Source organism: Schistocerca americana, chromosome 3 (genome assembly GCF_021461395.2).
Source record: "Schistocerca americana isolate TAMUIC-IGC-003095 chromosome 3, iqSchAmer2.1, whole genome shotgun sequence".
Lineage (NCBI taxonomy): Eukaryota > Metazoa > Arthropoda > Insecta > Orthoptera > Acrididae > Schistocerca > Schistocerca americana.
In genome coordinates, this window is record NC_060121.1 from 251,616,769 (window position 1) to 251,644,486 (window position 27,718).

The 27,718-nt window shown below is 38.2% G+C and overlaps 1 protein-coding gene across 1 annotated transcript in view; it reads right to left on the reverse strand.

Annotated features, from left to right (window-relative positions):
• LOC124606266 (endothelin-converting enzyme homolog) overlaps positions 1-27,718 on the reverse strand; it is a 630,503-nt gene that overhangs the window by 152,074 nt on the left and 450,711 nt on the right. Inside the window, exons 2-4 of the mRNA XM_047138244.1 lie at positions 21,915-22,053; positions 12,164-12,322; positions 8,284-8,432 (exon numbers count right to left, since the gene is read on the reverse strand). Of these exons, the coding sequence (XP_046994200.1) occupies positions 8,284-8,432; positions 12,164-12,322; positions 21,915-22,053 (447 nt within the window). The remainder of the gene's footprint in view (positions 1-8,283; positions 8,433-12,163; positions 12,323-21,914; positions 22,054-27,718) is intronic.

Here is a 27,718-nt window from a genome sequence, read left to right on the forward strand (position 1 = left end):
ATCGGCCGTGGTCTGGTAGCATACGTCAGACCCGTGTGTTGCCACTGTCAGTAATTGCAGACCGAGCGCCACCACACGGCAGGTCTAGAGAGACATACTAGCACTCGCCCCAGTTGTACAGCCGACGTTGCTAGGAAAGGTTCACTGAGAATTACGCTCTCATTTGCCGAGACGATAGTTTGCATAGCCTTCAGCTAAGTCAATTGCTACGACCTAGCAAGGCGCCATTTATCCTTTGCTATGTATCTAATGAAGCATGTACAGTAACAAGACCAATGTTCACCAATTGTGGATTAAAGTTAAGTATTCCAGCAGCTGCGTACTTTTCTTTATAGCATTCATAACGTATCCTGTTTCAGACCTCACGCCAGCCTGCGTGAGTTTAAGCGCGTGCCTTTCGGTTACCCGTCACTGTGGATTGGCTGTCTTGCCAGTCCACAACAGTCCAATTCTGGAATACTGATCTCAGGAGGTGGCATTCCAGTGCACAATTTGGCCAGCCTACCAGCAAGTTCATTCCTTGGGATCCCACTGTGACTCATTGTGGTAGTGAGGAAAGCTGGAGTTGGATTTCTATATCTGAAAAGAGGAGAAGGTAGTTAGGTGCTCAGGTGAGTAGCACACATGTAACACATAAGCAATTAACCGTTGTTGGTGCAAAACTTGCAAGGGCTAGTCCGAAAGGCACCAGTTGGCAGTTGTACCTCACAAGGCTGTGGGTCCAGCCTAAGTAATGTAAAAGGCGATGCCAAGCATTACGTAAATCTCCTGTAGTCTAGATGGGACTGGACCAATGCTGTGTAGAATTGTATCAGAGTAGTGTGGTACGCATCCCGGTTGGTATTGCTGAGACATCAAACGGCACTGAGATGTGAGCAGCATGTCGACTTTAGCTGAAGAAGATGGGGAAGCCATGTCAATTGGATGTCAAAGACCTGTCCCAAAAAAGATGAGATTCCTCCACATTGAGGGACTGGCTATCAAGGTACAGATCGAGATGGGAATGGACTGTACGGTGACAACAGAAATGCATAATGTAGGTCTTGGCAGCCAAAAAATGGAAGCCATGAGTGAAAGCCCAAGACTGTGCTTGGTGTACTGCTCACTGCAGTCTGCGTTCAGCAATGTCCATCACAGACAAACAAAAATAAATGCAAAAAATCACCAGCATACAGAGAGAGGGACACCATAATTCATGCTACTGCCACCTGAACCATTGACAGCAACAGTCAAGACAAAATCCTGCAGAATCCCATTCTCCTGCAAAGAAAGGGGAGGGGGGGGGGGGGGGGTGCTACAAAAGGCACCAACCTGCACCTGAAAAGTGCAACAGGAAATAAAAATTGAGTTCAGGCCATGGAGGCTCCATTCATGTAAGGTGGCAAGGATGTGGTGGTGCTGTATGGTATCACAAGCTTTATACAGATCACAGAAGACTGCAGTAAGGTACTGTCACCTGCTGTAAGCTGTTCGGATAGCAGACTCAGGTGGACTAAATTATCTGAAATAGAGCAGCCTTGGTGAAACCAACCCTGGGTTGAAGCCAAAAGGTCCCAAGATTCTAGGATTTAATACAGTCTTTGACTCCCCATACAGTCAAGTAACTTGCACAAGACACTGGATAAACTGGTTGGCCATTGAAGAAACAAGAAGAGAACAAAGCACAGAAGGCTGGTCTGGGGAGAGATAATGATTGTATATCGTTACCACAGTATCTAAATAGATCTGAATGGCTACCACTCACAGTGCAGTATAAGAGGATCCTAGGAGCTGAAAACATCCATGCACAATACCGTACAGACACCATCAGAGGCTCATAAAGGGCCGATGCAGTTCCAGCGGAAGGCTTGGAAACGTCAGCGAATGAGTATCCACAAAATGAGATTCCTGCAATACAACACAAGCTACAGAGTAGAGAGAAAGAAGAGACTACAATTCTGGAATGTGAAGACAGGAGGAGAGTGGTACAAGAAACCATACAGATGTTGCACAGGCCATAATGCATTGTTGTGATGAGTCACTGTCCGTCACTGGTAAAGATGGTGTGACATCCATGAATGTAAGATCAGATCCTGCTTGACAGGTGGATGGGGGGCAACAATTCCAGGGGTGGAGGGATCAGGGAGGGGTGGAGGGGATGGGGGGTAGCCTCATCCTGAACCTTACACATCTTCTTCTTCTCCTCCTCCGGAGGGCGAGGAAGAAGTGGTCAGGAAGAGAGCAAACTGCAGCAATATCAAGATCCAAAAGAGAAAAAGTGATCATGAGGCCCAGAGAGTGTGGGACTGCGTCCTACTTGAAGTAAGAGGCTTCTTGTCCTGGAGATGTCAGAGAGGAGGGTTCCTACAGGAATCCCATCAACAGCAGTTGCCAGAGAAGAGGATTTCTTCACCAGCCAAGGAGAAGAAGCAGCTCCATGAGGGAAGGAACAGGAACTACCAGGGGGAAGGAAAGTGAAGGGGGACAGCAAAGGTAGAAGTTAAAGATACCAGGTGGAAACAGTCAAATTTCTGTCGGAACTCAGAGTAGGGTAGACGGTTGAGAGTTTTGAATACCTGAACCTTCCTTTCCTTTTTATAGATCAGGCAAGCCGGCAAGCGAGGAGAACGTGGACCAGAACAGTTCACGCACTTGGGTGCAAAGGCTCCCCACATGGAGAGGACATCATCAGTTGCTGCAAACAGGATTTGCCTCACATCACGAAGACACATGACCAAAATGGAGACACTGGAAACAGAGCATGGGAGGTGGGATATACAGCCTCATCTCACAGCAGTAAATCACAACTTTGACTCTTTCTGGAAGGATACTCCCTCAAAAGCCAAGATGAAAGGGCCAGTATCAATGCAATTGTTCTTAGGACTTTTCTGGACTCTCCGTATGAGATGAATTTTGTGGAGTGCCAGATTAGTCCTGACTTCCTCATCAGATTGAAGGAGAAGGTCCATGTGGAAAATATGACTCTGTGTCATATTTATGGAATGGTGAGGAGTAAAGCTCACCAGGATGTCTCCTATGTGCTTTTAAGCAGAAAGGGAAGCTGACTGACTGGCAGAAGAGGTTTTAAGCAGTAGGAAACCGGGTTGCATCTTAGCAAGTATGGCAACTTCACCAAACTTAGCTTTCGAATGTTCAACAAAAAAGAGCAGTTTGGTAGTGACAAAAGTCTCTCCGTCTGTCCTGTAACAAAGCAAATAAAGGGGAAAGAGTTTCGCCCTAAGCCAGTGGGCCTGTACCTCCATCCAGGAAGTGGCAAGGGAGGGGAAGACCAAGGAAGCAAAAGTAGGAGCAGAGAGAGAACTGTTCCTGTCTGAAGAGGCAGTCACAGAAGAGAAACCAGAAGTATGGAGCTTAGCAAGCTTCATGTGCAAAACGTCTGCCCTGGTACCACCCACACCAATCAAGGGATCACATCGTGGGGGCCACCCAGCCATGCCATGGGCTTCCAGGCACAGTGGTTGTTTCCAGGAGTTCTGATGCCTGAAAAAGAGCAGCAACAACTCCTAGGCATACACAAGGTGGTGACAGCTCAGATACCAGAAGTGAGATCCTTGTATTTTAAGGGTCTCAGACAGATGGGTACATAACAGCCCCACCACACACACTGGATAATATGTGCTGGTGACCTAAAGGAGGGAGGGAGGGGAACACACAGCAGAGATGCTATGGAGTGAGTTCTTCCCCAAACGGCTCACACTACATATAGTCTGCTCTGATGTACAATTATTTTACTAAAATTCTTATATTTCTTTTAATTAAAGGAAAAAAGGGAAAGACCTGTTACGCAGATCATGGGTAGCATATTTACTATGTTTCAGAAGTTGACAAATGTAACAAATCATTGCACAATGACATTTCACAACTGTATCACAGTAATGGCCAAAGATAAATTTGCTATAATGTGTATGTAAATATATATAAATGGATACATTGATGTACTTTGAACTGAAAATCATCACACACAATTCCTTTTCAATTCAGGTCTTGAATCATAAGACTGATAGCCCTGGACAGGACTGGAAAATTCAAGTGCAGATTCACAAACAATAAACAATCATTTCAATCTAAGGAAGCCTTACAAACTTAACAACGAAATTTGGTTTCCACAATGAACACCAGTGCAACTGGAATGCACAATGCACACAGGACATCTCAAACAAGAAACCGTGGCCAGCAGTTTGACGAAAGCACCAGCCAAACATTTTAACAAGGAGGACACCTAAAGTGGTTCAAAAATGCCATCCTATACTGTTGACATCCATTAGTTGCAGACTTTTAGAACATACTCTGAGATCAGACATAATGAGGTATCTCAAACAGAGTGGCCACCTCCATGCCAACTGGCATGGGTTCTGACACCACTGGTTGTGCCATCCTGAAAGCCATGGATCAAGGCAATCAGAGGGATGCAGTACTTTTTGACTTCCAAAAACCTTTGACTCAGTACTACACCAATCTTTATTAACAAAAACAAGGTTATATGGGGGTATCAAACGAAATTAGTGACTGGATTAAGCATTTCTTGGCTACTATGTGGGTACATATCAAACAGGACTAACAGAGGATAGTAAACACACAAAAATAAGAGCAGAACTAATGGTCACAGGTCTCTCTAGCTCACAAAAATGTGTCATAGAAATGCTGAAAAATCTGACTTCACAATCACTTGGAGATAGAGAACAACTATCCTGTGAAAGCCTGCTTACAAATTTTCAAGAACCAGTGTTATGTGAAGAATCTAGAAAGATACAGTGATTATAATTAAAGTTCCAGTTACAAAACACTACAAAATATGAACCACTGTTCAGAATGATGTCAAATTTGAATGGAATGGTACGTATCAAAGAAGGGGGGGGGATGTTATTGTGGGGGAATATGGATGGTGCCATAAGTGGCAGAACATACAAAATAAAGACTGCCTCAAATCAGGATCATGTGCTACAGATAAGACTCTTTTACAAGAATGGTGCATATGTGCCAGTAGCTTTGCAGAAGTTACAGACATTCAAGGGTACGAAGAAAGACATGGGACTGATGTCTGCCAAGGATCTGGAGAAAGTGATTACAAAATTTGAAAAGGCATATTTTTTGTACTGCTGTGTGTCAAAGGGAGGAAAATAACTGATCCAATATCAGTAGAAGAGGTGGCCACAGCACTGCAAGAGTGGTCGAGCAGTGGTATGTAGACATGCAGTGCATGGCGAATTGCCCAAACTTTGGCCATGCCTGTGAGCAAGATGTATAAAATTCTAAAAACATCCTGCACTGCTATCCAAATAAAATTACCCATGTTCATGAGTTTCTTCATGCTGACCTTCTGAGTAAGACAAACATTTGTTCAAGAATTTCTTTCTTGCATGGAAGTGGACAATTAATGGAAATGTGGCATTCTGTGGACATATGAAGCCCATTTCCATTTCCAAAGACATGTCAATACACGCAACTGGAGAACATGGGCAGCAGAAAATCCAGTCGCACATGAACCAGTACTACTTCATTCTGCAGAGGTAACAGTGTGGTGCGGGTTGACAGCATCAATTGTTATGGGGCCATAATTTTTTCGAAGAGATGGGTCCTGTGAGTCCTGTTACCTGTACCATCACTGGCAAATGCTATGAGAGTCTGTTGCACACCAATGTCATTCCAATCCTTCAACACCATGGATGTGTGGATAGGATCATTTTTAAGCAAGATGGCACTCCTCCACACATTGCACAACCAGTGAAGCAGCTGCTACAGAGCCATTTTGAAAATGCTACAATTATCAGCAGTTACTTCCCTACAGCCCAGCTGTCCAGATGACCTGATCAAATCTGTGTGAAATCTAGCTATGGGATTATCTGAGAGGTGCTGTGTTCAATGCTCTGATTATAAATGTAGCTGAATTGAAGGCACATATTGCACAACACATTCTGAACATGCCCCCCTGAGATGCTCTTATTTCTTATGGAACATATTGCTTCTTGATTTCAACTTGTGGCAGAAAATGGTGGACAGTATATTAAACACACCTTGTGTCAGTCTCGTGATAATTACATACCAATTTCATTGTTACTTTTTATGTGGTTTACAGTGCCATAATATTTCCCCTTTCTTCAATAATATTCCATTCAAATTTGACATCATTCTGAGCAGAGGTTCTTTTTTTTTACGCCATTTTGAAACTGGGACTTTAATTATAACCATCCTGTATAATTAAGCCCTATACAATGGACACATAGGTATTAAAACTGTCATTCTTCCTGTGCACAATATGCAAATTAAATGAAAAGAAACCCTAATATGTGGTAGAATAAGACATATATTTCACAGCTGTCTCAAAAAATATTTATGTGGATGTCTACATAATTAAAAGCCAGGCATAAGGGTGCAGTTTAACTTTGATATCATCACAGTTTTCCTAATGAAAAATTGATCATGCTTAGAATTACAGTTACCATGTCTAAGACACTGGAGACTACAAAGCCACATCTACCTTTTGACACATCCATCTTATTTTTAATGCAAAGCTGAATTACTTTTTGTGTGGAAAGTTGAGTCCCCTTTGACACACAGCTGACATTTTCATCCACTAACTCTGCTGCAGGCCTAAAATGTTAATTACAAATGTGTGAGTCACCACTAATTTCACAAATGAATTAAGTATTCTTAACAAGTTAATATCTGTAAACTTCAGGTGCAGCTGGCAATACTTCCAAACTATCTCTCCAACTGACTGTCATGATGTAAAGGTGATCTGTTGCTGTTCAGGACGGGATCAGAAAATATCTTTCTTTTTTTCTTTTTAATGTAAAATTCAACAATTTATTTTTACTGCTATTAGTTTTGTGTGGCTAATATGATTCCAACACATTTTCAATTTTTTCATCTTCTAATCTATTATCATTGTGCTCATGAGATTATTATGAAACAAGCCCTTCTTCTTCTACCAGTAACAAAGATAGAAACCACATCATTTTCTTCACATTAGACAACATTTCCAAATTTAGGTCAAATCAGGTATACAAAGAAACACTAACGACTTTGTCAGTGCCAGTTATACTACACACCGTAATTAAATGAATTTTAGGACACAATAGAAAAATGCTATACCTCTGTAAAATAATTTCTCTACAATTTGTTTTTATGTTCAGAGGAAAAGCAGAATGGGTTAAAACTTTATTTAAATGTATATTAGTGCATGCAAACTAAAGTCCTTTTTGCACAACTGCATTTACATTTGTAAACCACATCTATTACACATCGATTCAAAGATCGATTAATGACTAAATTTGACTAGCTTAATTAAAGACATAAAAAGCCAGTTCTTCTTATGTTTTCAGCTATCTGCTTTATTACAGAAATTAAATTCAACTAACCAAACAATTACGTAATTCCAAGAGTCAAAGTTATTAAAACAAAATTGTTGAATTGACTAGTAAATGTGGCATTACCCACATATCAGAAAGCATCTGTTTTTTGGTACGAAGAAAGGGACAGATGTCAGTGGTGGAAGGTGGTAGCTTGTTATGCTTTGAAACTTGGCAAAGTTGCACAACAAACTGTGCTTTTATAAATTGTGCTTGATATACAGCAGTGATAAGGAGATGACATAGTTTCTGGAAATAAACAAATGGATAACAACACATGTACAGTTTAATAATTAAATGACCCACCGCCCAACTTTTGAAAACAGCTGGAGAAAGAAGAAGCAGTTTGACACACCAACCAGGTAAGTATCAGAATTCAAATTCTTGAATTGAATGTACTCCTCTTGTCATGTAACTACAAGCGCTGACACAAAAATAGATATACTGTCATTGTTGTCACAAGAGCTAGTCGGAAATCTAGTACTTTTTATACATGGAGGGGTTTACATGCTTCAAAAAGAAACTACCAATTTCACACAACTGTACCAAATCTAAAAATAACAAATACATTAGCTTACTCTTTAGAATATTCAATTCAATGAAAAAATTTCTTTACCAAATTATATGAGTTTAGGTCCACTCATTATGCAAACAATGGTTGTTTATAAACACCTTTGTCCCATAACCATCACAAATAAATACACCACTGGGTACTTTTACTCAATTCTCATTTTCTACACTACTGAATAAAAATACCCACTGATGATAGTGAAATGGTTCTGAAACATATTTGGGATTTTATAAATGACAAGTTGCTTGGCTAATAGGTATACCTGAATTCCTACAATTCAGTCTGGAAACATGGCTGCTACTTGAGCTTCAAAGCTAAGATCTATATTAAACTTAATTAACTCAATTTAAAAATGTTTAGTACCTGAATAACATTTCTTTCTGGATTCCTGTTATCAGGAACTACAGAAACTCTAAAGAAGGGTGAAACACCGTACTTCTTATGAAGCTTGATCAAAGTCTTCTTATAGTCAAACGACTGCACAGAAAAGTCTCTCAGTACGTGCCAGCCACCTGCCAAAATAAAAACACTGAAATGCATACTTCTAGTTTCTGCGTACAACTACAGTTAATTTTGTGGAGGAAACAGATTTTGATGCAATAACCAAATCTGAGGGGCAGTCAAGTCACCATTTCTTTGAGGCAAGTAAGCATAGACAGAGGATGAGGAACATAGGGTATGAGATAGCAATGCGACAGGTTTGGAGGTGGGGAGGGGAGCAGAGACAAAAACAAAACATCTACCATATTTTACAGCCTATAAGGCAGACTTTAATTTTTAAGCAATCTTTAAAATAACATTTTTACTAATTTCTTTATTAGATTGCAAAGACAGACAAAAAAAAATTCTTAGTTTGTAAAACCAAACTGATCTTGCAAATCCATGAATATCATCATCTGAACAGTCTTTTCCTCTTCTTCTTCTTCTTCTTCTTCTTCTTCTTCTTTTTCTTTCTCTTCACTGTTCTCCTCATATATAAAATGGTCTTCACTGCCATTGTGAGTGTTACTTATGCTGCACTTCTTGAAAGATTTAACAATAATGTCTTCTCTCACTCTATACCACAAATGTGTTATCCATTAACACACTTGTTTGATTGTAGGCCGTGTTAATGCTCCCTTCAGTATAAATTCATGTTGGGTTTCATCCATCATCCATTTGTTTCATTCCTCTCTCATATACACTTTAAATGGTTTATTTATTGGGACATCAAGAGATTGCAATTGCAAAGTAGGACATCAAGAGATTGCAATTGCAAAGTAAGTTCTCCCACAATAATAGCAAGCTCTGTATTTCGCTATCTCGCTTTCACAGAATTTTTCAAATAACTGCTAAACTGACACAGCACAAGAAGAGAATTCTTCTTCAATAAAGCACTGTTGTTTCTCCCCCACACTCTGTTAATACATAATTTTATACCAGCCTCATCCATCCAACCCTTTTCATGTACATGAAAAACAACACCTAGTTTTATTACTGACATTGTTTTGCACTTGAAAATTTGATGGGTTTAAGTTTATTACTGTCAGCACAACATGAAAAGACAACAGTGTAGTGCATTTTTTCATGTCCATTTATTTTTATAGTTACAGTTTTTAGCACCTATCATGGCAACAGTTCTGTTACTCAGGACATCAAATGACAGAGGAGTTTTGTCCATATCCATTATTTAGCATATTTCGACACAGGTTTTCTTTTGATGTTACAAAAATTGATGAGAAGATAATATTTTCTCTTCCTATTCTTGCAGCATTTTGCTTTTGGTTCGCATGCTAAGTCCATCACACTTCATAAACTTATAGCACCAACCAACTCCAGCCTTCGAGTCTATTAAGTTCCACAGTAGCACTAGTTACGAGTGTATATTTGAATCATGTTTGTATTAATTCCAATGCCATTTTGATGGTGTCCTCAAATCCATTTCAATATGTCACATTCGTGTTCTGGACATTTCGCATTCAGTCCTCTATTTGCACATTAAGTCTGTTTTCAGTTCTTCTTTATGAGCCCACCAACTGCGAATGTTGTTTTTTTTTTTTCAGTTGGTGGAGGGTTCAAATGCCACTCAGCTGCTCTGTTTCCATGTTTCTATGCATATGTTATTCTTTCAATTTTTAGCCCACATTATATGAATATCTTATTTTTTCCATTACGAAACTAGCTGCTATCAAAAATATTGTACTGATACCAATAATACAAATCACTTTCAGTTCAAGTTCACTAGCACCATAGACTGCAAAGACGCATCATAGGCTCGACAGCGTTCTTGGTTTGTGATGGCTGGGTGAGAGGGAGACAGTGTTAGCAACCTTGTGAATCTCTGCAACTCACATTCATGACACTAACGAACTGCTGCTGCCCATTTAATCCAATATTGCCAGATAGAGATAGGTTTCCCATGACATAGAATATGTGACCATTTTCAAGACATGGGAATTTTAAATCAAACACTGGACATTTTTATATAAATTTCAAGTATAGTATACACTTGAATCTTGGAGGCCATTTTTTGAAGAAAAAAGTGCATCTTATCATCCGTAAAATACGGCACCTACTACATTAATGCACATGAAATGTGACAACCATAATATACTAAAAATGTCACACAGCACAATACAATAGATCTTGGACATAGTAAATTCTCTATTTACTTATCATGTATATCTTATTGTAACAAATTGCTGCATATCATATTATCTTTATTTCTTTTAGGTAAGACCTTTCATTGTTTCTGTCTTTTTATTCACTGAAAAGGTAATCAGATAAACCTTTTTCAGTTAACTCTGAAACAAAATCTACCTGCAAGAAAAGTACAAAAAGTAACTGCATGCAATATTATTGTTAATTAGATTCATAGACTCCTTTATCTTCACACAAATAAAGATTTTATGTACCACTCTTTTCTAGAAATCTGCATAACTATACATTTTTACTACAAATTGAACATTATCAACGGAGTGTGATTGTTGATTTATCTTTAATCCTTCAATGATATTCATAATGGAAAAGATCTCCATGATAGTGAATGAGAAAAGCTTCAGAATCAAAAATCAGTGAAACAGATGTAACTAAATAAGCAAATGTTGAGAAAGAATTTTAAACGGTGTTTTGGAAGTTTAAAATTCTATTTCCAATCACCATACAATATGGAACTAAAAATTTACTTTAAAAGGCAATAATATATTTAAAATGGAGCTTCGTTTAGTGAAAAGGTTGCTCTTTGCTATTCTGATGGAAAGGTGGTGCTATTCTGCTGCATAATTCATTGAGGAACATTACAGAGTTCCAACAAGTATATAACACACTGAAAACTGCGATAAGTATTTGTGTTGCTCCACAATCACACTGAATGACAAGCCATGCTCTAATGCTGAATCTTATCAACACATGCAAATGAGAATCAAAGTTTCATTTTTCTTACACAGTTTCATTTGCGATTTTTTAATGACAATTCAGGAGCAGTTCTGATGTAGTTTCAGAACACTGAAAATGCCAGCAGGATCCTAATAAAACTCATTTTCCAATGTAAATGCCAATTAGTGGTAGTCTGTTTGAAAAGTCTGTTGGAAACAGGACACTACACATAGAATGGGAAGTACCCGCAGTTGTCAAAGGTGCTATTTTTTATCAATACTAATGTCTGCAGAGAAGGAAGACATTGGGAGATAACTTCCTTCACGTCTGTGGAGGTGATGTTAATGATAAGTTTATTTATCTAGTTTCAGTGGAAGCAAATAAAATGCGACAGAAAAGTACTGTATACTTCTTGAGTGCTTGGACTGTTAGACAGAGCAACATAATCATTTTTGCTTATGACAAATCTACAAGCCATCTTTACGTTCTCAATTTACATCTTCTCAACTTGAAATTGTGAGAGACAGGCTTGACAGTTTTAGACAATAAAAACTTAAATATTGACCATCCAAATAATGTCTTTGGCTATATCAATTACTTATTTTTGGTAACAAAGAGAAACACAGTCATGAGCTTTATTTTTTAGCAGACAAGGAACTGTGCCAATGGTACAGCAACAGTAACGTGAGTAAATGAAAAGACTTTTCTGGGAAATGCACTATGAATCTGGCCTCAGAGTAGAATAACTATTTCTATAGTTATATGAAGTACTTTTGTAATAACAACATGAATAAATGACTTGATTAATTAATTAATTAATCAGCTTTTGGAATGTGAATTTTATGTGACTATTACTGAAACATCATTAGTAGTATGAAATATAACTTACCAAGTTCATTAATAATCCTAAGCAAAGGTCTGTCCCCATCAGCTTCTATGCTGTCCAGTTCCATGCATGACTCATACAAGTTTTTCATTTTCCATGCAATTGATTCAATTTTATTTGGTTGAGGTAGTTTCACAATCAGCGACCTTGCCACCTCATTATCTGGAGCAGAATAACGATATTCATTAGAAGTGACCATTAAATATTAAACTCAGACATTTTTAGTCAAGTGAAGTAGAATAGTATGTATCAAAATAGATAATATACATATTCCAAGTGTGTGAAAAAAGGACACTGTATGTACATTCTGCTCCAATTAACAGCTAGGTTATTCGTGATAATATGTGTGTTACAGCAGCTGCATCCCTGCTAACTTTTCGTATAGTTCTTAAGATCATAAATAATATTTATGCATTCTAATGATAGTAGTTGTTTTTTTTATGGATCTAAGCTGCACTTCATTGTTAATATTTACCATGATAGTTTTCATATACCCACAGATTCTCCTAGATGGGATCTACAGAATTGCAACATTTGACACTGATAGATGGAGCCATAGACAGGAGAAGGGCAACATCTGGGAAGGTGGCACACTGGGTTGACCAGGACCATGTGAAGCGGATGGAAGAGAAGGTATTGAGATTCTGAAGGAATGAGGATAGGGTGTCTTGGCCCTGCGTCAAGACGATACCTTCATCATCAATGAACCTGAGCCAGAAAAGAGGTTTGGGGTTTTGGAAAGATAGAAAGGTTTCCTCTAGATGGCCCATAAACAGGTTGGCATAGAAGGATGACATGCACGTTCCAATGGCTGTGCCATTTTTATACCTCCCCTTGAAAGGAGAAGTAGCAGTGCGTTAGGATTACATTAGTAAGGTGTATGAGGACTGAGGTAGTGGGTCTGTAATCTGAAGGACATTGGGAGAGGTAGTGCTCAATAGTGGCAAGACCATGAACATGAAGGGTGTTGGTGCATAGGTAAGTGGCATCACTAAAGGATGGGGATGCTAGTGTGTCAGTGAAAGAAAGGATCGGTATGCTTTTATGTTGAATGCTAGATGTTGGACAATTGGGTGGAGATGTTCATCAATAAGGGGGCAAAATCCTTTCAGTGGGGGCACAATAATGGGCTACTATGGGGCATCCAGGATTTTTGGGTTTGTGGATTTTGGGGAGCATGTAGAAGGTGAGTGTACAGGTTATTACAGGGGTGAGGGCAGAAATGGACTCAGGGGAGAGGATCTGGGAAGGGACTAAGGCCTTGAAATACATTCTCCACTCCCGAAATTATCCCGGTCTCAATGTACAATAATCTACTATCCCCACAACCTTCACCGAACAGTTTCCATCCCCTCTGTCCTACCACTAAAGTTTTCCGGGCACAAAAACGTGCAGTAAGAATAATATGTGGTGTGAACTCAAGAACATCCTGCAGAAGCCTGTTTAGGGAACTAGGGATACTAACTACAGCTTCCCAATATATTTATTCCTTAATGAAATTTGTCATTAAAAATATATCACTTTTTCAAACCAACAGCTCAATTCATGGAATCAATACTAGAAATAAGAATAATCTTCACAAGGATTTAAAGTCACTTAGTCTTGTACAAAAAGGTGTGCATTATTCAGGAACACACATTTTCAATAACTTGCCAGCAGCCATAAAAAGCTTAACAACCAATGAAATTCAGTTTAAGAGAAGCCTAAAGGATTTATTGGTGGCCAACTCCTTCTACTCCATTGATGAATTTCTGAGGAAAACCAACTGATTTGTATATAAGTACAACATAACTTCTGCACAATTTCAGTGCAGTAATGTGTTCACTGAAAATTTGTGTGTGTGTGTGTGTGTGTGTGTGTGTGTGTGTGTGTGTGTGTGTGTGTAAGTATAATCTAACTTCTGCACCATTTCAGTGCAGTAATGTGTTCATTGTAAATAAGTATTACAGTAGTTGTATTACATGTTTCTTACCTTATAAATAAATATAAAACTTTTTTATTTTAAATTCAGTGCAATAGTATTTGTAAAATGACTCTTAGTGTTCATTAAAAAATGACGATCATTCCACTTGGGACCTGTGGAATGGTACATTAGCTTATTTGTTTTAGTTTAAATATTTGTCATGTATTGTTGTTTTTCTGACATGTTCCACATCCTGGAGGACCTCCTCACTACGGATCAATTGGAATGAAAGTAAATCTAATCTAATCTAATCTAAACCTCATCCCAATTCACGTCCACGCACACTCTTGTCAACGCATCCACTGATCTTTCCCTGTTCTGAGCTCCTCTCCTTTTCCACACACCCCCCTCCCCCCTTTTATAGTGAGAATGCTGATGCTGCCACCAGTATATTCTGTGACCTGTTAAAGGCCCTTCTCTTTGTAAATCACAACATACATATATGTGAATTACAATATTATGCTGTCACACGATTTTCTGGAAACACACACAACATAACATACACTATTTGATCAAAAGTATCCTGACACCTAATAGTGTACATTAATATAGAATGTGTCAACCCTCTGCTTTTATACAGCATGAACTCTGCTGATGGCACTTTCAAACACTGCATCTCTAGAGCAAAGTCAATGATCTAAGTCAGTCTGAAGGTGTTCCACTGGGTCCCAGGTCAGGACTCTGGGTAGGCAAATTCATTTTAGGATTGTCATTGGTCGCAAACCATTGCGTCACACATGCTGCTTTATGAAAGTGCACATTGTCATGCCAAACTGCTGTACCAATACCCAGTGCTGTAAAATGTATTTATATGCTTTCATATTTAGCAGTGTCTTAAGCACATGGTGCTCAGAGCCATTTGAACCATTTTTTGCTCTTAAGCACAATAAGGGGATTACATCCTATTCACAAAAAATGCCTGATACCTTAACACCACCTCCTCCTGTTGACACTGCATACGATGGCAGGTAACATTCTCCAGGTATTTGCCAAACCCAAACGTTTCCACTGAAGTTGTGGTTTACCTACGATTGTTCATATGCATTTTCACTTCACAATCACTTCACCAACAGCTGATTTGGGCAGCTTTAGTAGAGCTCAAATATCCCTGGTGGATTTGTTACTCAGGTGACATCCAACTATTAGTCCATGTTCAAAGTCATTGAGCTTTCCCGACAACCCATTCTGTCATTACTGTCAATACAATACTCCCCATCTCCTTTAGTACTGATAAGTCATCCCTCATGGCATCTAGCAGTCAATTTTGCATTACACAGAGGTGTCTGAATACTTCTGACAGCATATCTCTCCAACATGAAACAATGAGTGTTAATAGGATGAGTCCTATATTAAGGTCATTTGACTAGGAACTAATTATCTGTGATCTTCCAGGAAGTTCCATCCGAGGATGCTTACTTATTCTTGTATAATTATTGTTCATCATAAAATATCCATTCTCTTTGTAGACTATGAACTCTGTCACAAATAGCAAATCAAGTATAATTATAGAAATTGTTAACGACATCAAAAAATTTTTTATTTCCATTGTACTTTGAAAAACTCACAAATTACATTTCGGAACCTGCAAGAGATTACCACTAAGGACACACATAAATTATTAAGGCCTGCAAATAAAAGAGGTTGACAGTGTGGAATTCTTGATATTGTGAATTTATAATTTATCTGATAGGAGCACACCACAGAAATTCTGAAACAACTGAACAAATCAATTTTGATGCACATGTGGGATCAGAAAAGAATTACATAACAATAAAAAAACAGACATTACTTTGATACTTTCATCCTGTAATGTCATATCATATAACATTTTGGGGTAATTCACCGAGACAAAGGTAATTTTCTTAGTTCAAAAGCATGCAATATGTATTACATGTCATAGGAATTCAAAACATTCTACAGTAAGTAGTTCGTATAAATGGGTAAACTATCCACTCTCTTGATGTCAATTTATTTCTTGAGGTAATTCATTGTAAATAACACATTTTCCTTGCAAACTGAAGGCTCTGTACGCAGAATTGTGCTTGGAATACAGACGTACTTCATAACTATATAAAGTCACTTACTTGGTTCAAGTAGGTACTGATTAGTCAAGAATACGGATCTTCAATAATTTGCCAGCAATGATAATTGCTTAGCTACTAATAAAGTACAGCCAAACAAATTCGTGGGTGGACAAAACTTCTATTTTATTGACACATTTCTTAGAACAACCAAATGATTTACCTATTAACAAAAATTAATAATATCATGTACTGTGAATGTTATGTATCACATGACTTCTGCACATCTTCATTGCATACTTGGTTTGGATAGGACCCCAGGTGTGTCAAAAATTAGTGGTTTCCCCTCACAAAAGCAATCAAAACAAAAGTAGTGGGAAAAAATAAAGAGTACATGTTAACTACATACCTAAGTAAGTAATTTTCATTTAGTATTATTTTTAACTCCAATAAAATTTGAATATGATATGCATTAATTTCTCTTTCTTCTCTGTTTAGAGCAGGGTTTGCTTATTAGTTTCCATCTAGTGTGATCTTGGGGTTTGACCAGTGGTACCCATTGGGGATTGTGGTTCCATAGTGTCTCAGTCCAGCACTTCCTTAATTAATATAAATAATGACTGCAAAACACAATTACAATGTTTTGTAGTAATAGTTTAACATAAATGCAGAGGCATCTAAATTTAGTGAATTCCATTCTTTTATTAAATTGGAGCTGTTAACTCAGATGTGTAGCTCCTGTGGCATAGCAGCTGCAACAAACAAACAGTTCAAACAACCATATCTACTTCTGACTATGTATCATGTGACGTGAAGTTGCCTAAACTCACCTAACCCAAAAGTATTGTTTCCAAAAACTGACATGTCCAGGCTTATTTTATTGCAAACTGGAATGTTTGACAAACAATTATTTATGAATATTTTCTCACAATACTCTTGAAGTTCGAAGCTTGCTGTGTATTCTTGGGAATTGCTGACAATGCAATATTAAGCCCAGTCGTAGAGCAGCAAGTAGCTACCAGCAGCAGCTGCATTTAGTTTGTATGTGCATGTAGTCTTTTATGCACGCTTATACAAAGAGGCGAACAGTAACTGATTATTTATCTATACACAGTAGCATTTACTATTTTTTCCAAGTACTGTATTTGGGTATTTTGGAAGAATTTGTGTAACGTGAGCTGGCTAGTATTATGATAGCCTGAAGCAGCATCAGCATCTAGCAACTGCTCGGATTCATAGTTTATTTATTATTGTATAACTGTGTGCAGATAAAGGCAGATTGTGCCTGCTGTGTACTATCCAGAAGCAGTCAGAAGTTGTGTTGCCAGCCACAGGCTCCATGCTCATGTCAGGGGCTGCGGTGGCATCGATGCACCCACAGCAGAAATTTCTTGTATTTCCTGAGATCGCTGATACCACAGAGCCTTCTGATATGTGTGAACCTTCCCAGTTCCCATTCACTTGAGGTTGAATGGTGAATAGTGATGGGGATGCAAATTCTCTGAGTGAAAAGAGAGAGTGGGCACTGACTCCACATGTCCACAGCTGCCATCCTTGAGAAGAGTCTGTCAGTACTCACATGCCAAATACAGAGCGCGGACAGCAGGGGGGGAAGGGGGGTAGGGGCTGGAGGCCCTCCTCCAGAAAATTTTTTAAAGTTAGGAGCCTGATTAGGATAACACTTTAGTGTTTCACAATATAACTCTCTGAATTTGCTACTGTACTTAGTCCTTCTTTCAGAGTACTTACTTTTTAATTGTGATCATTTTTTATTTAACTTCTTACTACAATTGACACTATCAGTAAATCCATAACTACTGGTACTTGGAACACCTACAGAAGCTTCCAGGTTGTAATATCCCCCCCCCCCCCCCCCAGATATCATACTTGCCTTTATAGGAACAGTTGCCAAAGGCACAAAAAAAGTCTAATTCCTTACCTTTGTCACAAAACAGCTAAAAAAATTCTTAGCGACTAACACCGTGTACAGAATGTATTTGATTCCAAAAGGGTGAATAAAACCATCAAACACAGATTATGTCAAAAAAATCCTGGTATTTTTATCACCAACTTTCTCCTCTGAATGTGATAATATGTTACTGTCGACTACATAGAGGGAAATGGGCATCATAATAAAATCAGAGAAATCAGAGCATGTACGGAACGATTTAAGTGTTTATTTTTCCCCATCTGCTGTTGGAGAATGGAACGGCAGGGAAATAATCTGAAGATGGTTTGAAGAACCCACTGCCAGGCACTTAAGTGTGAATTGTAGAGCAATGATGTGGATGGAGAATTACTGAAATCAGTCTTATAATTTACTCCAGCCAAAATTTAAAAGGAGACAGCCATTACTATAATAGCGACAATGTGGGGGTGTGTTACTAAGTATGGATTAATAAGTGAACTGCACATCTTGTGACATCACACGATTAGAAAAACCTACCTCCACGGAAAAATGGCAACAGCTTACAGATGAGACAAACACGTTGAACCTTGTGACATCACTTGGTTCAAATGCAGTTTGTTGCTATCCTTTAAGCTGACACACACAGACAAAAGATTTTCATCATAACTCAGCATAATCTATCTTACTAAGCTGGTCATTCATAGATAGGTTTACTACGTACTCAGGATGGAAATCATTACATTTTATAAAATATGTTAATAATATATGATTAGTGAAATGTAAACAGTAACTTTTCTGACTTTTTTAAAACACTGAATTGTGAAATGTCTATTTCCCTAATTATTTTAGCCATTTATTGTAACTTCATAACTAAGGTGATAAAACCCATAACAATTACGGACAATCAGCAGTAGTTGGCAGCCCTGTGGGTCTTCCCTCACGCCCTAAAAATATATCTGAGGTCTTGCCCAATGCTGAGAGTACAGCTGAGCAAGTACTTGAAGCTTCATCCATTGGGACTGGAGTCAATCTCACTAATAGATTGAGACAAACACAGACGGTGAGTTTACTGATCATTGGGAAGTCGAAGTTCATGCAGGTAGTCTACATCTACTCTACACCTGCATATATGCCACTCCTCACGGAAATAGCTGGCAAGTAGGGATCGACAGTTAGTGTCCATTCTGTATGTTTGCTGGGGATCTCATTTGACATCTGCAGAATGCTTTGGAAGAAAATATTGAGCACAATGGGTGCACCTGGCTATAAAACATGACTCATATTGACACTAATTATGTCTTCAGCCAAGGTTTAGAGGACTGAAAGTCACTAGCTGAATTCATAAATACAGTTAGGCCTACAAACGGAGTGGAATCTGAGGTGGCTTTAAGCAGCAAGTGCTCAGAATTAGTCATGGCCCTTTGATTTTGAACAGGAGGGTTATGTGACTATAGTGAAAAAAGTTTTCTCAACCTCCGATGTCAGATGGAGAAATGTAGATACTCTATGCATTAAATATCACGTGATTGTTTTGACTGGGTCCTACTACTCGTCCAGAGTCATTAGCATGAAGCTGCTGTGACTGATCTTTTTGCTGGCCATGATGGATAATAATTACTTGAATGCAGAGCTTAGGTACAGGCAAAATGTGGATTGAGAAACGTGTGATAACCAAAGAAATCTAAGAGTTATGTGCTAGCACAAAATTATTTAATAAATTCCATTTGACATTTTTGTCATCCTTTTTAATTTATAGCCCAATTATCTAAAACAATCTTTACCTCATCAGAACTATTTGCATTACATAGTAACATTACACATAGTTCCTGGAACCAACAAGCAGATAGTGATGGCACAATCATTGATAAGATTTTAGTATTTATCAGGATAGCATGAAAGAGCATCTGCCATCAATGAGAAACCAGCCTACACGTAGAAATAACATTTGCAAATTTTCTGTTTTTGCAAAATTATGCAGCACCTGAAGCTCCGGTTCTGTTTGTTCCGATGGAAATCAACTTCTGAGACACTGTTGACATTTGTGTAGCGGTAGGAAAATAAAACAATGCAAAAAGTTGCTAGTAGCTTAGCAGTACAACACAGTTTTTGATGGTCGCACATGTATTGAAAATTACCCCCACTTACATCACACATCTGCTTCCGTTATTCACAAAAATTTTGAGTGTATTTGTCAGAAACTCACTATTAGCAAGTGATACAGTACGTCATCTAAATAGGTGCAGACGGTTCAGTAGGAACAACTTTTACTAGGTGTTAGCATTAAAATACTGCTGAACATGCTTTTTTGATTTATAATAATGTTCCACGTAACACTCTGTTAAATGGTATAAACATTTCATCTTACAGAGGAAGTCTCCATTTGAACAGCAAAAACCAAATAAAAATGATTTTAAAATACAGATACGGAATTCTGCTACCCATCAAGGTCATTTATTTCTCAAATTCGGCATTTGTGAAAAATCAAGACAGAACAATGGAACAGTACGCACACTTCACAAGTGTAACACTTGGACAAACTATATACATTTTTATGTACATCCACACTGCAGAAGTACATCAAAAACCATGTTGATTTATCATACTACCCAGATCTTCGCCACAAGCTACTGCATTCTGCTGTTGTTTTCATCACTTCACTGAAACTTCACATTTACACTTCGATGACGAGAATGGGAAAAATGAATGAAAACGTGGCAATATCTATTTTGGGAAATACAACTCTTGTAAGTACTCAACATTTTAATGTGTATTATTTCAAGTGAGTGTTTAGCTTTTTGCCAAATATTGCAGTACTGTTTCTCTCTGGTAACTTGTGCATCTGTGTTTTCGGAATTATTAACCTTCAAACACTAATTGTACACAAATGCAGTATTTTACAGATAAAATACCTTGGTGGGTGGCAGAAATCATTTTTATTTAGTTTTAGCTCTTCAGCCTGAGATTCGTACCTTGTTCGAGTTAATCTACATGTGTACATACATGGTTAAAGAATTGACTTTTTTAAAATGTGTGTGTGTTATGAATATATAATTTTTTTACTTGACACTGAAATTGTCTTTCAGGTCTTCACGCAACATTTTTAGAGCAGAAAAGGGGACATCTTTAAAAAAAGTTTAAAATAAGGAGCTGGCAGTCAGATGGATGAGTTGTTCTTGTTTGTGTATATGAACGGTTTGTGTTTCTCTTTTGCTGACAGAGGTTGTGGCCGAAAGATTTATGTAAGTGTCTGTGCCTGTCTGCAACTTAACATGTCTCCTTTACAGTAAGTAGGAATATCTCTTTTCCTACCTGGAGTTTCCATTGTTTTAAAATAAGGAGAGCTTGGCAAAAATGATGAAAACATCTGGAGTTAAAATGGTAGAAGCAATCAGTGGAAAACAGCAGTGAAAGAGTTTCTATGTTATAAAGTAAACTATTTTTGAGGATCTGAAGGGTAAGAACGTGAAATCTTACACTTGTCAGGTGCTACACGAAAGCACAGACATAAACTAAAATAAATGTAGAAATCAACATATACAACTATACAGGCAAATATTACAAACAGAACTTAAGTAGAAGGTAGGACAAGACATACTGGCAGGTGTAAAGCTGTGATGATGGGTTGTGAGTCATTCTTGGGTAACTCAGTTGGTAGAGCACGTGCTCACGAAAGGCAAAGGTCCCAAGTTTGAGTCTCAGTCCAGTACACAGTTTTAATCTGCCAGGATGTTTCAGAACTTAAGTAATCCAGGTGAGTTTAAAACATTGCACTGAAGTTCTAATAGGTGTGGAGTATATGCAAGCAATATTTGAAGCACATACTGTTAAGACATGAGAGTGTAGTAAAGAACCTGAGCTTACATTTAGAGAGTAGCTGCTCAGTCTGACTCCATGTGTTGCGGCTTGCAGGGATACTATTGTCACGCAGCCATGAACCACAAGAGAATTTCAGCATGTCATCACAGGCACTCTGATCACTGCTGCCCATCGCTGACACCACCTATCAACAACAGAGGTACATGGTTAATACTGAGTCACGAGTTTCTCTATTGAAATAAAACTGAAGTCTTTGTGTAAGGGCCACTGCAGAAAAATATACACAGACAGCATGACAATGCAAATGATTCAGTGGATATTCACAACACAACTAACTTCTAATGGTTTATTCTCATTAGATGTCCCAACAATATTTACTGAAAAATTTGGGTTCTGGCGGTGATGTCCATATTTGTAGGTTACCCATATCTGTTATCTTAATTACATCTGGTACGTTGTTAACACCTGTGAGATGCCTTAGGGAAATTATAGCTTTTGAATTGAAAGTCTTTTTTGAAATGTGTTCAAATTGTATCACTCCTCACTAGCTTTGGACAAAATTGTGACTACTCAAATAGTTATTCATCATGGCTGATGCTTTTGAAGAATTAACTGAGACATTAAATACTGCTTTGCCCTCTCACAACCAAGCAATGACCTTCAGCCTTACCTAGACCTCAAGCTACACTACAGATGAGTATGTCACCAGATCTAAGAAGATTCTGCACTCATGTTTGTTGGCTTCATAGACTAACAACCAAACTGTCGCATTTCAATCTCAACTAGACCTATGACTATGTTGCAGATAATCTATCACTATAAAGTGCATTCCAGAATCTAATACATAAACAAAAGAAATATTGCCTGTGCTCTGTTGACTTTCTGTTTGGACACACATGGTGGCACACACCACGTCGTTATTACATAACTGGACGAAGATGAAGACTAGTATCAGTATGTTCAACTGATCCCTTGTGAATTACAGTATCATCTTTGTGATACTCATTGCAGGATAGGAGAAGATGTAACAATATTACAGGTTCTTGAAAACCGTGGTACTGATTACCAAATTAATAACAATTTGATAATATACTAGCTTTATAAAGCACATACTGTAAATGAATTACATTATAAATCTCAACTAAATGTATGAACATAGGTAGTGGCTCCACTGTGCTCCATTTGTTTCCTTTTAAGGGTACTACAGTCTGATCAAATATCTCTCATGCCCACAATGAAAAGTTTGACTGAGAGTGAATTAATTTCCTTGTGGTGCATCACTGCACCTGCCAAAGGGACAACAGAGGAATCCTAACAGTAAACGTATTTTTACTCCACAATTTCTTGTTGGGTCAACCAAATGGTTTACGACCACCATATCTAACATATTATAGGGCCAAAAAGACAATACAAAAACAAGACTCCCAAATGAAATATTCATTTCGCAGCAGAGTGTGTGCTGTTTTGACACTCCTGGCAGACTAAAATTTGCTCAGACTAAGCATAATACACACATACACTTACTTGAATATGTTACACAACAACTCACCAAAGTACGACTGAATAGGGCAATAGCAGTGCTCTCAGCATAAAAGCAAGTATGGCATTAATTTGTAAATTTCAATTCCTCTTCAGAAAAAAGTGCCATCGTGGAGGAAGGATGATCAGAGTTCAACGTCCCCCAGAGAACATGTTCATTATAGATAGAACATAAGCTTGGGATGTGGATAGAAATATGCCACTTCCTTTATTGAGAAACTCGTCTTGAGTGATTTAAGGAAACCATGGAAACTTTAAATCTGGATAGCTGGACAAGGATTTAAACTGCCATTCCTCCAAAATGCTACTTCAATCTACAAGCCACATCAAAGTGTCTGTCACTAGGTACTTTGTGTACATCTGTCACCACCCCTTCCCGGTTCCAATCACGAATGGTATGCGGGAAGAATGAGAAGCTCTTATAGTGGCTGAACAAGATCAGGCCTTACAGATGAACAGCTATGAAAAAGTAGTATTTAGAACCACTCAAGGTGACAGCTGTAAACTTTGTTGCATACAATAGACCACAGACCTCATAACAGAATTTCGTGCCCATGCAAAACAGTAAGGTGTGCTTGGGTCATCACTGGCAAATATGGAGAGCTCTGGGAGTATCTCAGTCTGTTCAAAAATGGTACAACCACTTCCCCTAAAGAAGTCATGACAGCTGGACATAACACTAATCTCTACGATAAAAAATATGTACCGATAGAACGGTGGAGGTTAAAATGTCTGACAACATCGAACGTCAGCCAGATGAAAGATCTTGCCCTGTAACTAAAGTTTTAGTCCCATGTGATGAAAATATAAACAATAAAGTGGGTCACAATAAAATAAGGATCGGAGAATGGGCAATGTAAAAACTGATGATATCCTCATCACCACTGGTGCCCTCAGATAAATGCCATATAATTTCCTCTTTCCAGAATTCCAGGATGTAGTGAGGATAGCGCTCTTTTCTTAATAATAATAATAATAATAATAACAACAACAATAATAATATACTGTCCAGCCACATTAATGTGACTACAAGTCAAAAGCCTGAATAACCATCTTTTGTAACAGAAGACGTGAAGGAAGAGTGTCAATGAGGTTCCAGAAGGTACTGACAGGATGTAGAAAGATGCCGATTCCAGTGCCGTGGCCAGCTGTGCTAAGTTTCTTGGTTGAGGATTGATGACGCAAACAGCCTGATCGAGGTAGTCCCACAGAGTCTCACTAAGGTTTAAGTACAGGGAGCCTGGTGGGTGGGGAAGTACGGTAAACTCATCCTTGTGCTCTTCAAACCATTCACATTCATTATGAGCTGTGTGTGACATTGCATTGTCCTGCTGGTAGATGCCATCATGCCGAGGAAAAACAAACTTCATGTAAGGGTGGACTTGGTCCCAAGGATAGATGCACACTTGTGTTGATCCATTACGCCTTCCAGAATGACAAGATCACCCAGGGAATGCCACAAAAACGTTCCCCAGACCATAACACTCCCTTCTGGTTGCAGAGTATTTATTTCAGATGTTTAATGACATGCATGCCAAGGCCATCTGTCCAATGGAGCATAAAAAGTGATTCATCTGAAACAGCCAACTGTGGCCCCATTAAGTGGATGTCCAGTTGCAGTACTGGTATGCAAATTACGACCTTCATTGCTGATGAACAGCAATCAGCATGGATGTATGAAGCAGGTGCCTGCTGCGGAGGCCCGTGTGTAACAAAGTTTGCTGAAGGGATACTGTTGGTAACACCACAAGTCATCTGGGCTATCAGTTGCTCAACAGTTGCACGTCTGTTCACCCATACAAATAAATCTCTGTAGCCATTGTTCATCCTTGTCATCCATGGACCTCAGTGCACCACAGATGTCTTGGCTCAAGTTCTGAATAGTGCCATTTTGCCATGCATGGTATACTTTCGCCATGGTGGCACCTGAACATGTAACAAACTTAGCCATTTCAGAAATGCTTTCACCTTCGATCTGAAAACCAACGACCATACTATTTTGAATGTCAGATAAATTGCCCTGTTCCCACATTATGACAATGACTGTACAGTTTTCCATGTCCCCCTGATATGGTTTATATACCCTCCATTGATAGTGCTGCCACCTGCTGTCTAAGTGGTTATTGCCCATTAACATCAAACACAGGCAATGGTCACGTTAATGTGATTGGACCAAGTAGCAGTAGCAGTAGTAGTAGTAGTAGTAGTAGTAGTAGTAAAGAAAACACTGCTGGGACTCTTCAAAGATGAAACAACCGATATGAGACATGATTTTCGGCCAACTTCTGAAGGGCCATTTTTGGCAAGCTTGCATACCTTTTCAAATATTCCATGGGTGTTAGTATGTTACAATCAGATGTAATGTGCGATATCACATAGTTTTATTCTTACACTTGCTGCAACAATAATATATTCCTTGCTTTATCAGTGTATACTTCCAGTAGTTCCTCATCACAATGACCTGGACTTGTACTGCTGTCAGACATCAATCATTTTCTGCATACCAATCACATGCATCAACCAGTTGCCTGATGCTTGCGAAGTGACTAGACCTAGCTGATGTTGTTCACACGTTGCAGTTCTTTTACAAGTCATCTAATTATTCTGGTGTCAATTATTTCAGTCTTAGTTGCTCTCCTGTTTCTGAAGGACAGAGTAGTATGTAATTAATGTCTGTGTCTACTATTGTTTCATGGACTGACTGATTTCCTGTTGTACAATACTACTTCAAAGTGACTTTTCATGTAGATGCTAAATATCTGGCAGTTTTTGCGTCCTTTCTCAAGTGAGTGGCCAAGCCCTATAGCAATTAATTTAGGGTGATGGATGCCACACTTCATGAAATCTTCCACATTTTGCTCTGTATTTCTTCCAGGCCTGTTTTGTCCAATTAATGGCATTAAAAGTTAGCAATGGACAGCATATGTAGCAATGGCACTGAAATTGTCTTTTATTCTGTCTAATGCACAATTCAAAACTGAGGAAATTCGGCTGATGTACATAACAGTGATGTGTTGTTTTACAGTTTTATGCAACACTTATATTTATTCACACACTTGATTATTTTTTCCACTATATTATTGTTGTTGTTGCCGTTGTTGTTTCTTTATCTTTGGATTGACCAATTAGGTTCATATAACAGGTCAGTTCCTTTCTTTGTATCTTGTTATCTATTTTTCCAGTATTCCTTCCTCTTCACTCCAAGTTGCCTTTCCCTTTCTTCTGTCCATGTTGTAGCGTGTTCAACACTTTCTTCTCACTTGAAAGCCACCTAAATTCAGTATTTTATTCTTAAAAAAAGTTTCTTTCTGTTATTTCTGATTCTTTGATGCTGTTTCTCTCTAGTTCTTTCCATATTTTTGCAATTCATCATTTTCTTAACTTCTTTTTAAAGAAACATAGGAATATTTTTTTTTTTTTGTTATCCTGTTGTCATTCATTCAGTCAAGGTGTCCAAACAGATTTACCTTTGTTTTGCCATTACTTCAGATATTTTCTCCATATTTTGATGGATGTCTTCATTACCTCTCATTTTACAACCATCTGCAGTTTGTATTGCACCCATTATGTTTCAATTTTCAAGTGTATCTGTTCTGCCCATCTTTTAGTTCATCATAAAGCATTCACAAGCACATAAAAATTCTGATCTTACCATATAATACCGTATTTCTATGGATGCACTTCTTGTTGTGGATATTTTTAGTTAAATCATATTCTCCTTCCATTTTATTCTTACTTCTATTGTAAATTTTTCTAGCCCATTTAGCTGTAGGTCATCCCCAACATAGTTAAATGCACCATGTCATTCTATTTTACCTAATTGTGTTTCTGTGTTGTTTGACTATATATATCGTGTTGTTTGACTATATATATCATGATAATTTTTTTCCCAGTTGAAATTCAGAGACTAGCTCCATTGGCTGTTCGTTCCAGAAGAAGTAACTGCTCCTGTTAGATTTTCTTATGTCACTGCCAAATCAGCTGAAAAAGCTAGGCAGTTATTATTATTGCTTTAGTTTTCATATTGACCAATCAGATCCACATAAAAATCTCAATTCCTCTTCTTTCCTTGTTGTTTTCTATTTTTCCAGTACGCCTTCATCTTCTCCCCACGTTTTCCTTTCCTTTGTTCTGTCCATGTCGTCCCCAATTTCTTATTTCTTCTGCATCATAAGCCTTCTGAATTTAATATTTTATTCTTAAAAAGATTTCTGTATGTCAATTCTTTAATGTCATTTCTTTCTAGATGCTTCCTTATTTATGTAATCCAAGCTACTGTCGATTTCTTCTTCCAGAAATACAAGAATATT